At 42.2% G+C, this 12,606-nt stretch overlaps 2 protein-coding genes across 4 annotated transcripts; both read right to left on the bottom strand.

Annotated features, from left to right (window-relative positions):
• Positions 1-3,391: 3,391 nt before the first annotated feature.
• Positions 3,392-4,206, bottom strand: LOC121977222 (protein RGF1 INDUCIBLE TRANSCRIPTION FACTOR 1-like). Its single transcript, XM_042529816.1, has 3 exons — positions 4,030-4,206; positions 3,716-3,931; positions 3,392-3,622 (listed from the first exon to the last, which is right to left on the bottom strand). The coding sequence occupies exons 1-3, from the start codon at positions 4,204-4,206 to the stop codon at positions 3,392-3,394; spliced, it is 624 nt and encodes a 207-aa protein (XP_042385750.1).
• A 1,388-nt stretch (positions 4,207-5,594) lies between these two features.
• On the bottom strand, positions 5,595-12,258 carry LOC121974284. 3 transcript variants are annotated; one of them, XM_042525273.1, is made up of 9 exons: positions 11,910-12,258; positions 10,085-11,839; positions 9,579-10,000; positions 9,346-9,504; positions 9,091-9,270; positions 8,820-9,014; positions 6,964-7,062; positions 6,287-6,901; positions 5,595-6,221 (listed from the first exon to the last, which is right to left on the bottom strand). In XM_042525273.1, exons 2-9 carry the CDS (start codon positions 11,766-11,768, stop codon positions 5,880-5,882), a joined length of 3,696 nt encoding a protein of 1,231 aa, XP_042381207.1. In that variant the 5' UTR covers positions 11,769-11,839; positions 11,910-12,258; the 3' UTR covers positions 5,595-5,879. The 3 variants fall into 3 exon arrangements, with proteins under 3 accessions (XP_042381207.1, XP_042381205.1, XP_042381206.1); XM_042525271.1 differs by having other exon boundaries at positions 10,085-11,831; XM_042525272.1 differs by having other exon boundaries at positions 10,085-11,776.
• Between the last annotated feature and the right edge of the window lie 348 nt (positions 12,259-12,606).

Below are 12,606 nucleotides of genomic sequence, written 5' to 3'. Positions count from 1 at the left end.
GACCTGTCCGACCAGCAAAACTTCATTACCGGTGAACCCGTAGAGGGGGGTTGTCATCTGCAGCAACTCGGCTCGGTCGATTTGCAATTGGTCGAATGCCTTCCGGAAGATTATGTTGACCGAGCTGCTTGTATCAATAAAGATGTGGTGAACAGTGTAGTTAGCTATTACCGCTCGGATGATGAGGGCGTCATCATGCGAGACTTTGACTCCTTCGAGGTCCCTAGGCCCAAAGCTGATCTCGGGCCTGTTCGCCCGCTCCTGACTGCAGCCCACTGCATGGATCGTGAGCTGCCTTGCATGCGCTTTTCGTGCCCTGTTGGAGTCGCCTCCGGTTGGCCCTCCGACGATGATGTTGATTTCACCCCTCGACGCATTGCTTCTATTCTCCTCCTCCCGAGCGGATGGTCGGGGTCGTTCATGTGATGCCCGAGGAATGACCCTGGGCTGCTGGTTATGTTGTCGCTCGAGAGATCTCCTTTCTGTACGTCGACCAGGGCTCTGGTGTTGCTGTCGTCGATTCGGCGAAGGCGATCGACGACGATAGCTCCTTGGCGTAGGATGAGCGATTGGGGGAGACTCCGACAGTCACGGGTGTTGTGAGTTGCTGACTGATGGAGTGAACAAAACATGGGAGTCCATACCTTCCCCCTGGGCTTAGGCCGATCGGCCGCTACTTGTCGAACGACGTGCGACCTTGTTTGCTGATGAGGCCAGGCGGCTTCTGCGCGGGGTCCCCTGAGTGGTTGATAATTGGAAGGCGGCTTCCGCTCGGCATGAGCTGGTGGCTCGGATGGTGCTTCCTTTTTCCTCGCCATCTGAGCTTCTTCCACGTTGATGTATTCGTTGGCCTTGTTCAACATGTGGTCGTAGCTGCGAGGCGGCTTTCTGACGAGTGAACGGAAGAAATCACCGTCCACAAGCCCCTGTGTGAACGCGTTCATCATAGTTTCTGAAGTGACCGTCGGGATATCCATGGCCACCTGGTTGAAACACTGGATGTAGGCTCGGAGTGACTCCTTCGAGCCTTGTTTGATTGCGACAGACTGGCGCTGGTCTTCTGGTAGCGCCTGCTGCTCGCGAAGTGATGGAGGAAGGCCGTGCGAAACTCTTTGAAGCTCGTGATGGATCCGTTCAGTAGCCTCCGGAACCATCGTTGCGCCGATCCAGAAAGGGTGGTGAGGAACACCCGACACTTCACACCATCCGTATATTGATGCAAAGTGGCTGTGTTGTCGAACTTACCCAGATGATTGTCCGGGTCGGTGGTCCCGTTGTATTCCCTAATCGCCGGGGGTGCTTAATGCCTTAGTAGTGGGTCGCGCAGGATGACCTCGGAGAATTGTCTATTGACCCGCTCGGGGGACGAGTCTGTCCATGGCGCCTTGCCCTTCCTTGCATCGCGGAGGGGCGCCTTATCGGACGAAGAGGCCCGGTCGAGGTTGGCTTGTGCGACTTCCGAGGGTGTTTGGAATAAAGCCCGAGGAACGGTATTGAGGCGGGCGGGGCTTCCAACTGAGTGCTGGTCGACCCATTGTTCTGGCCCCATATTGAGAGCTGCTCCGGTCGGTCCTCTGGTGCCGCCTGACCGCCTGATGCCGACGTTGCCTGTTGCGCTATCCGATCGGCTTGAGCCTTTTGCTGTTGCTCAACTATCTTGGCTGCCCGCGCTTGGATGAGCGTGTCTAGTTTTTCAGGAGAGAGTGTCACCATGAGTTGACGTCCAGTTTCTTCCATTGTCTCTGCTCGGATCCAAGAACGTTCCCACAGACGGCGCCAATTTGATCCTGTCCGAGCGCTGAATCGATGGACACTGGGGACGTGACGCTCTCCGCTGTATTCGACTAGTGATGTGGATCTCTGGCGAACCTGCAAAGAAGCCGAGCCGGGAGGGGTTTCCCGGTGACGACCCTCTGACGCTCAAGTCAAGCAGTGGAGAAGAAGAGGAGCAAGGTAACGCTACTGTGGCTACAGTGATCAGAATCGCATACCTCCGTCGAAGTCTGAGAGTCCTTATATAGGACCCCGGGGAGGCGCGTGCACGTTTCTCGATGCGTGCACGCTTCCCCAAACATACCTCAGTAGGGGGTGTGTCAGAAAAGCATGCCTGACGCCATTCCGCAATCGTCCGAGCATATCCCGGATGTGACGGTGGAAACTTCCACCGTACGATACTCTGTCCGTTCCGGCCGCCGACCATGCTGTTTATCGACGGCAGGTGTCTCGAGAATGAAGTTACCAGCTGTCCTTTTTGTCTCCTAGCGCTCTTACCTGTTCCCGGGTCGAGCGGACCAGTCGCTCGGCGCTCATGGCCTCCGGGACTGCGCATATCTCGGCCCGGGCGGGGAAGCCCTGCTCATGTGCTCGGATGCGCCCGGCCTATAGACTCTTTTACCTTGAGCATCGAAAACACGACCCCTGGTCGGTCTGTCTTTCTTCCGGTCCGGGAGACCCCTGGTCGGATGTCCGGTCGGCCGGATGCTCGGTCGGCCCGCTACTCCGCTCGGCACGACCTCTGTCCACTCGGCACAACCTTGGGGTTGACCTTCTTGACCATTGACCTCCACGTGTCGTTGACCTCCCGCTAACGAGGGTCCCCCGTCCTTACCACCGGATCAATTATAATATGAACATTTCATCAATTAATAATGATCAATATTATATTTTAATAATATTTCGATTTTAAGATTATTAATACGGTATTGTAGTAACTATATTAGTCAACAACATGTTATAGCTAATTATGAGATTATAGCTACTATAATTATATAGTTGTAGCAACTACCGATTCCATAGTTATTATAATTACATAATAATTTTAGTTATATAGTTGTAGTAACTATCGATTCCATAGTTATTATAATTACATAATAATTTTAGAATCGTAATTGCTATAATTATATAGTAATTATTTGTAAAGCAAAATATATACAAGTGAAATGGAACATAATAAGTGGTTTAAAATAAACACCCTTTTTGAATTTTGACCCTAAACACTATGCTTTTTAAGAGTGCATTTTACCTAAAAGGGAAAGTTGAAAAATAAAAAGTCAATATTTTTTACTATATTTTTAATGTGTCAGATATAAATAGTGAGAAATCATAATAAAAATCAGTAAAATTGGCCTAAACTAATTGACTATCCAAAACCTTTTTTTTATATATCAATGTTAAAAGGGCACGAATGAAATTTGAGAATGTTGTGATAGAAAAAAAAAAGAAAAAAAAAAGAGAGAAAATGATGGAGAAAAAAAGAAGGCATGGATATGCAGTTGCACATATTGCAATATATAGATAGATAAACCTTCTTCACAAAATTAAACGAAACACAAATAATCAATCCTTCTTAATTAGTTCCAAATGGCCTACGTTTGATATATTTTCTGATCGATTAGAATGGAGATCGATGAGGTATGCCTTTTCGCCGGGACGTCGGGCGCCGCCAACCAGTAGTCTCCGAAGAAACGCTACTTCCGCCAGAGCTGCCACCGGCGGCCGGCGCCGACGATGTCGTCCTCCGCGGCGACGTCGACTCGTCGGATTCGGATCGGCGCGTCAACTCACGTCGGGGTTTCGGGCGGATGGCGAACGTCAGCTCCGGGTCCGTCCGCATTCCTTCAAGCTGACAAGTTAAAGAAAGATTCTTTCTTTGTCGAGGATTCGATCGCCCAATGTCGGTTTGAATTGTGATTTGTTGAAAGGTTCGGGAGCTCACCTTGCAGCCGATGGAGCAGAAGCGGAAGGAATCCAAGAGGCCGCGGCCGCAGGTCGCGCAGCCGGCGGCGACGCCCTTCCCGGCCCTCTGCTGCGGACGCTCGTTGAGGAACACGATCTTGGCGCTGTTGATGGTGTAGGTCTGGATCGAGGAGATGTCGATCAGCTTCGACACTTCCGACACCCTGATCACATTGTGATACGACGACCTCCGAATCTAAAGAGAGACCCCCAATCGCATCAAGCTTCGATTTTTATTAGTTTATTTGGATTAATTCGAGCAAGGAAAAAAAAAACGGCGAGAAGAACCTGAACGCATCGGTGGTCGTTGTGCTCCGGGAGGCAGTAAGAGCAGAGCGCGTCGCCGGTGCAGTCCAAGCAGTACATGTTGCACTCGCTCTTGTTGGAGTCGCCGTGGACTTCGCAGTGCGTGAAGAAGCTCGTCCGCAGGAGCGGCCACAGCCATGTCGGCGATCGAAGCATTGGACTCATATCGCTCATCTGCCTTCCAAAATCGAGGAGAAAGAATAAAAACAAACAAAAAGATCCAAGAAGCAAGAAACCGTCGAATCAGAAGAGTGCCAAGATCGCACCTTTATCGATCGCTTACAAAAAAAAAAGGGATGGAAGGAGGAGAGCAATGGGGCTGCTAAAGCATCCAATGGCGCCGCCTTTCTGGGAGATTTCCAAGAAAATGGAAGAGGAAGGGGAGGAACGCAAAAGGAAGATCCAAAGGCGCCGCCTTTCTGAGAGATCGAAGACAATGGAAGAGGAAGCGGACGAACACAAAAGGAAGAACAGGGGTTTTGTTTATATAGGGAGGTTTGTGGAAATCACAAGGCAACTATTAAATGAAACAGGGGAAGGAAACCAAAAGGGGGAACGGACGATGTTATTTTTTCGATTTTTTTTTAAAATAAGATTTTATTCTTTATATAGATATATAAAAAAAAGGAAATGTGATGGAGGGATATAGAAGGGCATATTTTGAAATATCTCATGATTTATATTAAAAAAATATATGATTAACATTGGCCTAAGGGAGGTATTTGGATGAATTAAACAATGTTTGAGTTTATTACGAAAATTTGGGGCAATACATAAATTCCTACCATCTTTTACAGTTTTCTAAAATATAGTATAATATTTTATTTTATAAAACTAATATAATATTCATAAATTGGATTACAATTTATCACTCATTAAATATTAGACAGCTCGAGGAAAATTTTTAGTAACTCAACCATCCTATAAACAAATATAATTAATATAATTAGTGATAGTATTATTAATAATTTTTGTAAAATTTTCTCTAAATACAAATGCTCTTTCATCTCTTGCCAAATGCAAAAATTTTTTTTCCATCCAACATTCGTTCCCTTGTTTGTTTCATAAAAAAAAATAATAAATCAAATTTAGAATGAGAAAATATTAAGTTGTTTAGGAAATATAATATTCCTAAACAACTCATGAGAAAATCTATATTACATTGCATTTTGTATATTAGTTAACCTTAAATAGTTATTAATTTTATTTGTATTTGACTAAACACAGAAAACTGATTCGAAAATTACTTTAAAGTTTTCCATATTTTAAGTAAAATAAAAATACACATGCATGTAAAAGTAAGACATTTGACAAAAGGAATCCCTGCTGTGCACCAGGTACAAAGCTATATTAAAATTGAGGTTATTCAAAGATAATTTGCAAATCCTAGGGAGTTGAGATAAACAATGTTCAAACAGATTATCATCTATTAAGAATAAAACAATCAGTTAGACTTTAGAAAGAAGTTTAACTACTAACTTTCCCATCCGAGTAAGTTTGAAATTACAGAAACTGAAAAAAGCACGTAAACTAGACTTAGATAAATACAGATATGAATCATGATAAATACAGAATTCTTACTATCTTAAATTTAGCCAGCACATAAGTAACTCGATGTCCCAACCGAATCAATAAATATAGTACTATCGTTTAAAACCAAATCACAAACCAAAAGGATCATATTATGTAGAGAGCAATCTAATGAAAGAAAACTGGATATGATAGTGCACAAAGAATGGTTGCCAGTTGCCACGCACGTATGACACCCATTCCCATCCTCTGTAGACCATAATCTTAATATTATGTCTGTGTGTGTAGTGTATGCAACTAGAATGCGTTTAAAGGCCGATTTGTTGGAACCCAAAAGTGGAGAAGGGGATGTAATCGCCCGCGAGGAATAGTAAGACTACTACTACGGCTGTCAGAAGCACCCACATCCATGCGGACATCTTCCTCTTTCCCTTCTTACGAAGTGGCAAAGGAATGGGTTGTGGCTTGTTGAATTGCTTTGCTGCAGCTACTGACCTAGAAGGTTTCTTTGTCAATGGTACTGCTGTAACATTGAGTTCCTTAGTAGTTTGTGTAGTTACGGAAGAGGGGGCAATGCATTCGTCGGCACCATGAATAGACGTTGTGTCTTCAGCAGCAACGACTTTCTTTTTCTGCTTCTTTGTTCGCATCTACAAATATGCAAAAATAAATAAATAAATAAAAATAGAGGTGGAACTTGAGTTGGTGTCAATACCTTCTCCCTTTTCTCAGCTTCCTTTTGTGCTCGGAACTCTGCTCTAGCCTGTGCCTTCTGAGCTTGCCTCCTTTTCCTTTCTTCTGCCGCCTTGGCTTTTGCTATTTCTTCTAAGCGATGTTGTTCTTTTAACTCTGCTGCAGCTTTTTCTTTTCTCAATTCTTTTTGCATAGCCAACTCTTCTTGTTTCTTTAGGAGCTCCTCTTCTGCCTGTGTTTGAACGCTCAGCTTCTCATCAATTTCAATTTCTTTATCTGGAATTCTAGCGGTTATAGCTACATTAGAGATTTCTGAAGCAGGCTTCGATGATTTTTTAGGTTTAACAGGATGATCTTTTCTTGCTGCTGGCAGAACCGGAAAGGATTCAACTTCCTTGGAAGTGCCAGCTTTTGTTTCCAACGATGTAGGTGGATCAGAATAACTTATTTTGGGCTGTTGTGGAAGAGAGACCGAAACCCTGAATTGGTTAGTTTGAATAACAGGCGGCTCCTCATCTGGACCAAGAGATCTTCCATCAGCTGTCTTAAGTCTCCACAGCGTGCTGTTCAAGTTGGATTTAACATATTGCATTCTAAACTCCTCATCATTGTTCCATAGGTCCATTATATTTTCAACCTAGAGTGGATGACAACATTAAAACCCACATGTTGTGCCTTTGTAAAATCCCAAATATATACCTGTTTGCTACAATGTGTGTGGAGTCCCTCAAAATCTCTTGAATATAAATACCTTTGAGCAGATATCTGATCACCCTTGTACATGCTAAAATGTTTATTCTGCAGACAATATAGATTCATTTAAATCATATTTTATACAAAAGAAACCAGAGTGCCAAAGTAATCTTGTTAAGAGATTTTTCATACAATAAATATATAAAAAAATAGTCTCACGAGTGAAATCTCATTCTATTGAAAACCACATGCATTCACCATAAGAAAGGTCACAAATTGGGCAAATGAACTGCATTAATCTTGTCATTTAGAGATCCAATGGCCATAGGTATAACTTCCCAATGATTTTAAGCATGATATTTGAAGATGATAAAATTGAAACAAATGCATTATAAAACAGCTCAGTTTCTGGCTTAACAGCAACTTGGCTTATGGCAACAAATGATATAAGATGGGTACTAAGGGAGGTCAGAGGAAAGATCCTATGAGTAAAACAACCAAAATGGAAACAGTGCAAAAAATTCAGCATCAGTTGAGTCGGCCTTATTGAGCATGCATGATAAATTTCATAAGATAAAGTGATATGCCCCCGGGCTTGGCTGAGTTGGTCACCATATGGTAGAATTGCCAAATTAAAGAATGGTTGATTCCCAAGAAAACCGGGAGAAATATCCTCCCATATGGTGGTCTGTTCAATTTCTTGATTTATCTCTATACAGATGGCTATGGGGTGGTCGGGATTAGCGTATGACCTTTTGCCAAATAAGATAAAGTGATATGCGCAAAGAAGTGACATGTAATCAAGGTTTAGACCAAAACAATCATTATTTAAAGCAACACCTCAGAATTTATATAATTGAGATTAAGCTAGCATAATAATTGCTAAGTAATGATTTCCCGGCGTATAATAACAATGCAAAGAATTAAGAACTTGGAGATGAATTTTGGAATTTAAGTGTGGACATCAAGTTTTGTGATGAATAAAGATACAACACTTTCTATTGAATAAACAAGGAAATTATACAGTGAGTTTTAGTTAAATTTAGAGAAGAAATTATTGAGTCAATACCATCTCTACATCATAACAGACTACATCACATTGTTGAAGAGATTAAAAGAAGTATGGGCAATTTCCTAGATAATCAGAGAACTCTTAGAAATCTCACATTGCACAAACCAAGTTTGTGAAGATACACGACTTTCTATTGAATAAACAAGAAATTATACAGAGGGTTTAAGTTAAATCTAGAGAAGAAATTACTCAGTCAATACCATCTCTCCATCATGATAGAGAGACTAACAGCACTTTGTTGGATATATTAACAACATATTGTCGGACTAAAAGTATGGACATCTACATAGATAATTAGAGAGCATTAGGAATCTCACATTGCACAATTAACATTTGACTGAAAAACATACAGCAAGAGAAAAATAATCTATGTTGAAGTCTAAAAACAAATGTACTTAGATAAAGGGATCTCACAATCACACTAGTTCATCGATTCGCCACTTATCCAAGAAACTCGTATATTTAAGCAACAGACCAATTTATATAATGGATTACCACACTTGTCGAAGTGGGATTAATGGGGCATGGAGCATCCTCATATCAATAGCTGTAGGAGTCAAGATACACTTTTTCATTGGAAAAAGGAGATCTCAAATTGTTTGACAATATTATCATGATAAAGATATATACAATGGATAGAAAAACAGGCAGCAAAGAAAAAACAATATCTGTGTTTAAAAGATATCTACTAACATATAGAAAAGAAATAATAATCAGATCATATCAGTGCATCCACTCTTAAATATTAAGGATTAATTAAATTACAATAAAACAATAGAAAACAGTTTACCCTTTCAGTTAACTTATTTTTGAGTTCTCGCCAATGCCCATATGCCTTCTGGCGAAGAGCATCAGCATCCCTGAATTGTTGTTGAAGACGTCTCAAAATCTGTTGTTCCTCATCATATTTCTTCCTTGCAGCGTTTGCATTGGCTTCAGTTCGCAGCACCTCTGTTCTAAGAGAATCCAGTTCCTTCTTCAAAAGCTGCAGGCAAAAAACTAGTTTGTAAATAAAACGAAAGGAAGGCATTAAAAAGATTACAACAGTTCAACTAAAATACATTAAATTGCTCATCAATCTGTTCCTTTTGGTCAAATGCCTCATTGATTTCAGTACTTGAGTACGCATATGAAGTGAGTTGGTCCCGCTGTTGTCTCAACTGTTTAATCTCATGAATATACTTCTTTTCTTGTTTCAATGGCATGGTTACATGCTGAAGCTCAAATTCCATTGATTGTATCTGACCAAGAAAACATGTAACTGAAGATGAATAAAAAGAGAAACACTCTCAACCAAGATCACCTGAAACTCTCACCTTGGAATCAAGTTCCTCAATTGATTGTACATTTTTCAACTTGTTTATCCTTAACTGGAGAGAGTCCATCTGCTGGCGTTTAGCAGTAACCACAGCTCTTGCAGCTCGCTCTTCTGATTTTTCATCTTCAAATTTCTTCCAGAATTCATTACATGTCGTCTGAGGATAAAACAGAACAATAAAAAAAACTAAATAGGAAAGTAATCTAATAAATCATCAGGATCCACTGATACCTTCTGCCTCTCAATAGAAACTTTTATAGAATCCCTTCCTTGTGTTTTCTCATTCACCTCTGACTGTGCTGTTTGTATGCTTACCGAAAGTTGATTGTCAATAAATCTTGGAATTTTAACTATGTGACAGGCTTGTGGTTTACAAAAACTGGTCGTCACCTTTTCAACAGATAAATTTGATGCAGTATGATCTTTGACTAGCTCCTGACTCTCTTCTAGAACTCCAGCTTCTCCATGGACACTATTGCTTCCACCATCCAATGACCTCTCTACTTCATTTGAACTATCCAAAGAAGTGCTAGATTCTACAGGTTCCTTTGAAACAGCAAATTCAGATTCAATGGCATCGACATCATTTACAACTTCATGTTCATTAGTTTCAGCTATACAACTACCATTTTCAGCTACATCATATCTACCCGCTGCACATGTAGTAGCAACATCAGAAAAGATAGTTTTACCTGAATTTATAAATTCTAATACTAGAACTGCTTTGTTAATTGTACCTGTTGGGCTGGGAACATCAACTGCACTTGGCGTGCCAGCTTCCTGTTCTGAAGGGCATGCATCTTGGCAGCTAGAAGATCCATTGTCAGAATTTGACAGAGTCTGGGGACAAATAGAAGAATCCAGTGACTTGCTCTCAGCAACACAAGATACATCTGAGCTGCAGCAATCTTCTTTGGGATGCAAATCATTGGACTGTTCAACAATCAAAATGCCACCAATGGTCTCATCACTTGCTACAGCTTCATCAATCATGGCACTAATCTCAGGTGCAGGAAGATCGTTGTGAACTTTGGAACATCCACTACTATCTACTGTTTCTAAATTGGCTATACTATTGACAACTATATGTGTCCTATTTTCTTCTAAACATTCTTCTGAAGTAGGCCGACCAATATGCTCATGATCAGCAGAATATTCATAAGGCTGGTTCTCTGTAACCAATCCCTCAAAATTCTGTTCTTGTTGAACTTCAACAGCTGATATCAATTCACCTTGGTTACAAATACACATCCTTTGATCCTGAGGCTCCTCAATCAGTTCTACTTTGGTAGCTAATTCTAAAGCTTCTTGCTCTTTATTGTCTGAAACATGAGTTTCAGGAATAACCAGCTTTTCTTGGTCATGCTTTTTTGTTGCTTTAAACACAGACTCAGACCCCTCTGTCTCCAGCAATAAAACATTCATCTCCCTATATGCTTGGCTATTATCATCTGTATTCAAAGTGAAAATTTCTTGCTTTTCATCAGCTATGACAACTGTCACCTCTTCTTTCTCATAGTGGATATTGTTAAGCTTAAGTTCGTTTTTGCTTTCTTGTTTATCATCTTCTACAGAAAATATTTTGGATTCCTCTTCTAGTTGTGTCTCAATACCTAAACTCTCGCATTGTTGATTTTCATCATAAACTGATAATTCTAAATTGCTATGTTTATCAATTGCTGTAACCAGAGCGTTGCTCTCCTTCCCTACTTCAGCAGTTGATTCTTCTTTTTCAAAGTCCGCATCCTTGACTAGAATTTTGCTTTCTTGTTTTTCTACCTCAACATGCAAGTCTGGCTTAGCAGCTTCTCGACTACTACCATCCTCTACGTGATCCTGACCATTCTCCAAGCTCAGCTCCATAATGCCCTCTTCACTGCATGCCTTTTCGTTCACTCCACAGATTCCACTTGCAATGTCTCGTACCTTCTCATCTCGCACCTCATTACCTAGACTTCCCTCGAGCGCTTCACCTATTCCTTCCTTGGCCACTGATCCTGAATCTGATTCGACTCCTTCCTCTTCCACAACACAACGGGTGGTAACATGTTTGCAATCATCATCCACGGTCACTGATACATCTGTAGTGGAATCAGTATTTCCATCGAGATCACCCACTTTCTCAGGAGTCAATTCCCCATTTTCTCCTTTCACCTTGATCGGTTCTAGATCTCCTACAGCAACCGGATCTAATTTGACATCCACATCAAGATCCTGCTGCCATGATTCGTCCAAATTACCATTCCCCATCGCGATCAATCTTCCAGTCCGACCACTGACCTTCTCCTCACCAACCAAACAAGCAATGCCATTAGCGTCCCCTGAAACCTTTCGATCACCGTCCTTCCCTAAACCCAGACCAACCGACCCCTCGATTTCGACCCGAGATCCAACACTAAACTCGATCGCATCCGCCGTCATTGCTCAAGCTACGATAATTTAGCACAGGAATTACTATAACAACTCTTCAAAACTAACTCGTAACTGCATCGCTAATAAGCAAATAGTCAAAAGCCAAAAAAAAAAAAAACAAATTAACCAAGTAAAAAAAATTCAGCAAACCTCTGGAGATCAGGAGTGATCGCTCACAGAATCCACGCCGTTTTAGGAGAAGCGACCTCGAAAAACCACAGGACGGTCACACCAAAACACCTCGCCGGAGATCCCAATAGTTACCTCAGCCAGATCTCACCCTTCCAAGTCCCATCGACAGATCCGAGATCCCGCACTCGTACCTCTCCCACTCGCGCGCGTCCTCCACCGCCTTACCAATGCACGAATCGAGGACGAAGGCGACGCAGCGAAGCGGAGAGATCAAGCGAGACCAAAGCGAGCGAGCAAGGAAGGGGAGAGGAATCTAAAACGGAGAGAGCAATCCGCGATTTGTTTAAATAAAACGTTGCCTATTCGTCGAGGATATTTCGGATCGTCACGTCCCCGTTCCCCGGTTTGTTTTTATCCTAGTCAAATACCTCCGGTAACTTCGCGGGCCCCGCCGCGGGGCCCACTAAGTTACCGTCGCCAGCCGAACGGGTAAATGTTGAGCTTAGAAGTAATTACGAGAAAAGAATAAGCCGATTCCGCCGTGGAAAGGCGTAATAATTATCAAACCCTAAATCCCGCGTGTATATGATAACACTAACCCCTGTTTGGGAGGAGATGAGTAAAAAAGAGGGAAAGAGAAACATGGATAAAACATTTGTTTGGGAGAGAGTGAGTCATGAAGGGGAAGGGGAGAGAAGGATAAAGCTTCCCCTTG

The sequence above is a fragment of the Zingiber officinale genome, chromosome 4B, assembly GCF_018446385.1.
Source record: "Zingiber officinale cultivar Zhangliang chromosome 4B, Zo_v1.1, whole genome shotgun sequence".
Classification (NCBI taxonomy): Eukaryota; Viridiplantae; Streptophyta; class Magnoliopsida; order Zingiberales; family Zingiberaceae; genus Zingiber; species Zingiber officinale.
The sequence above is the reverse complement of the archived record's forward strand: the minus strand, read 5'-3'. Positions and strand labels throughout refer to the sequence as shown.

Coding starts and splice junctions, on each gene's coding strand:
- LOC121977222 (XM_042529816.1), bottom strand. CDS start 4,206: ATGAGTCCAATGCTTCGATCGCCGACATGGCTGTGGCCGCTCCTGCGG. Junction 3,932..4,029: donor AGCACAACGACCACCGATGC/GTTCAGGTTCTT, acceptor GTCTCTCTTTAG/ATTCGGAGGTCGTCGTATCA. Junction 3,623..3,715: donor TCTGCTCCATCGGCTGCAAG/GTGAGCTCCCGA, acceptor TTAACTTGTCAG/CTTGAAGGAATGCGGACGGA.
- LOC121974284 (XM_042525273.1), bottom strand. CDS start 11,768: ATGACGGCGGATGCGATCGAGTTTAGTGTTGGATCTCGGGTCGAAATC. Junction 10,001..10,084: donor TGATGTTCCCAGCCCAACAG/GTACAATTAACA, acceptor CTACATGTGCAG/CGGGTAGATATGATGTAGCT. Junction 9,015..9,090: donor AGATTGATGAGCAATTTAAT/GTATTTTAGTTG, acceptor TTTTGCCTGCAG/CTTTTGAAGAAGGAACTGGA.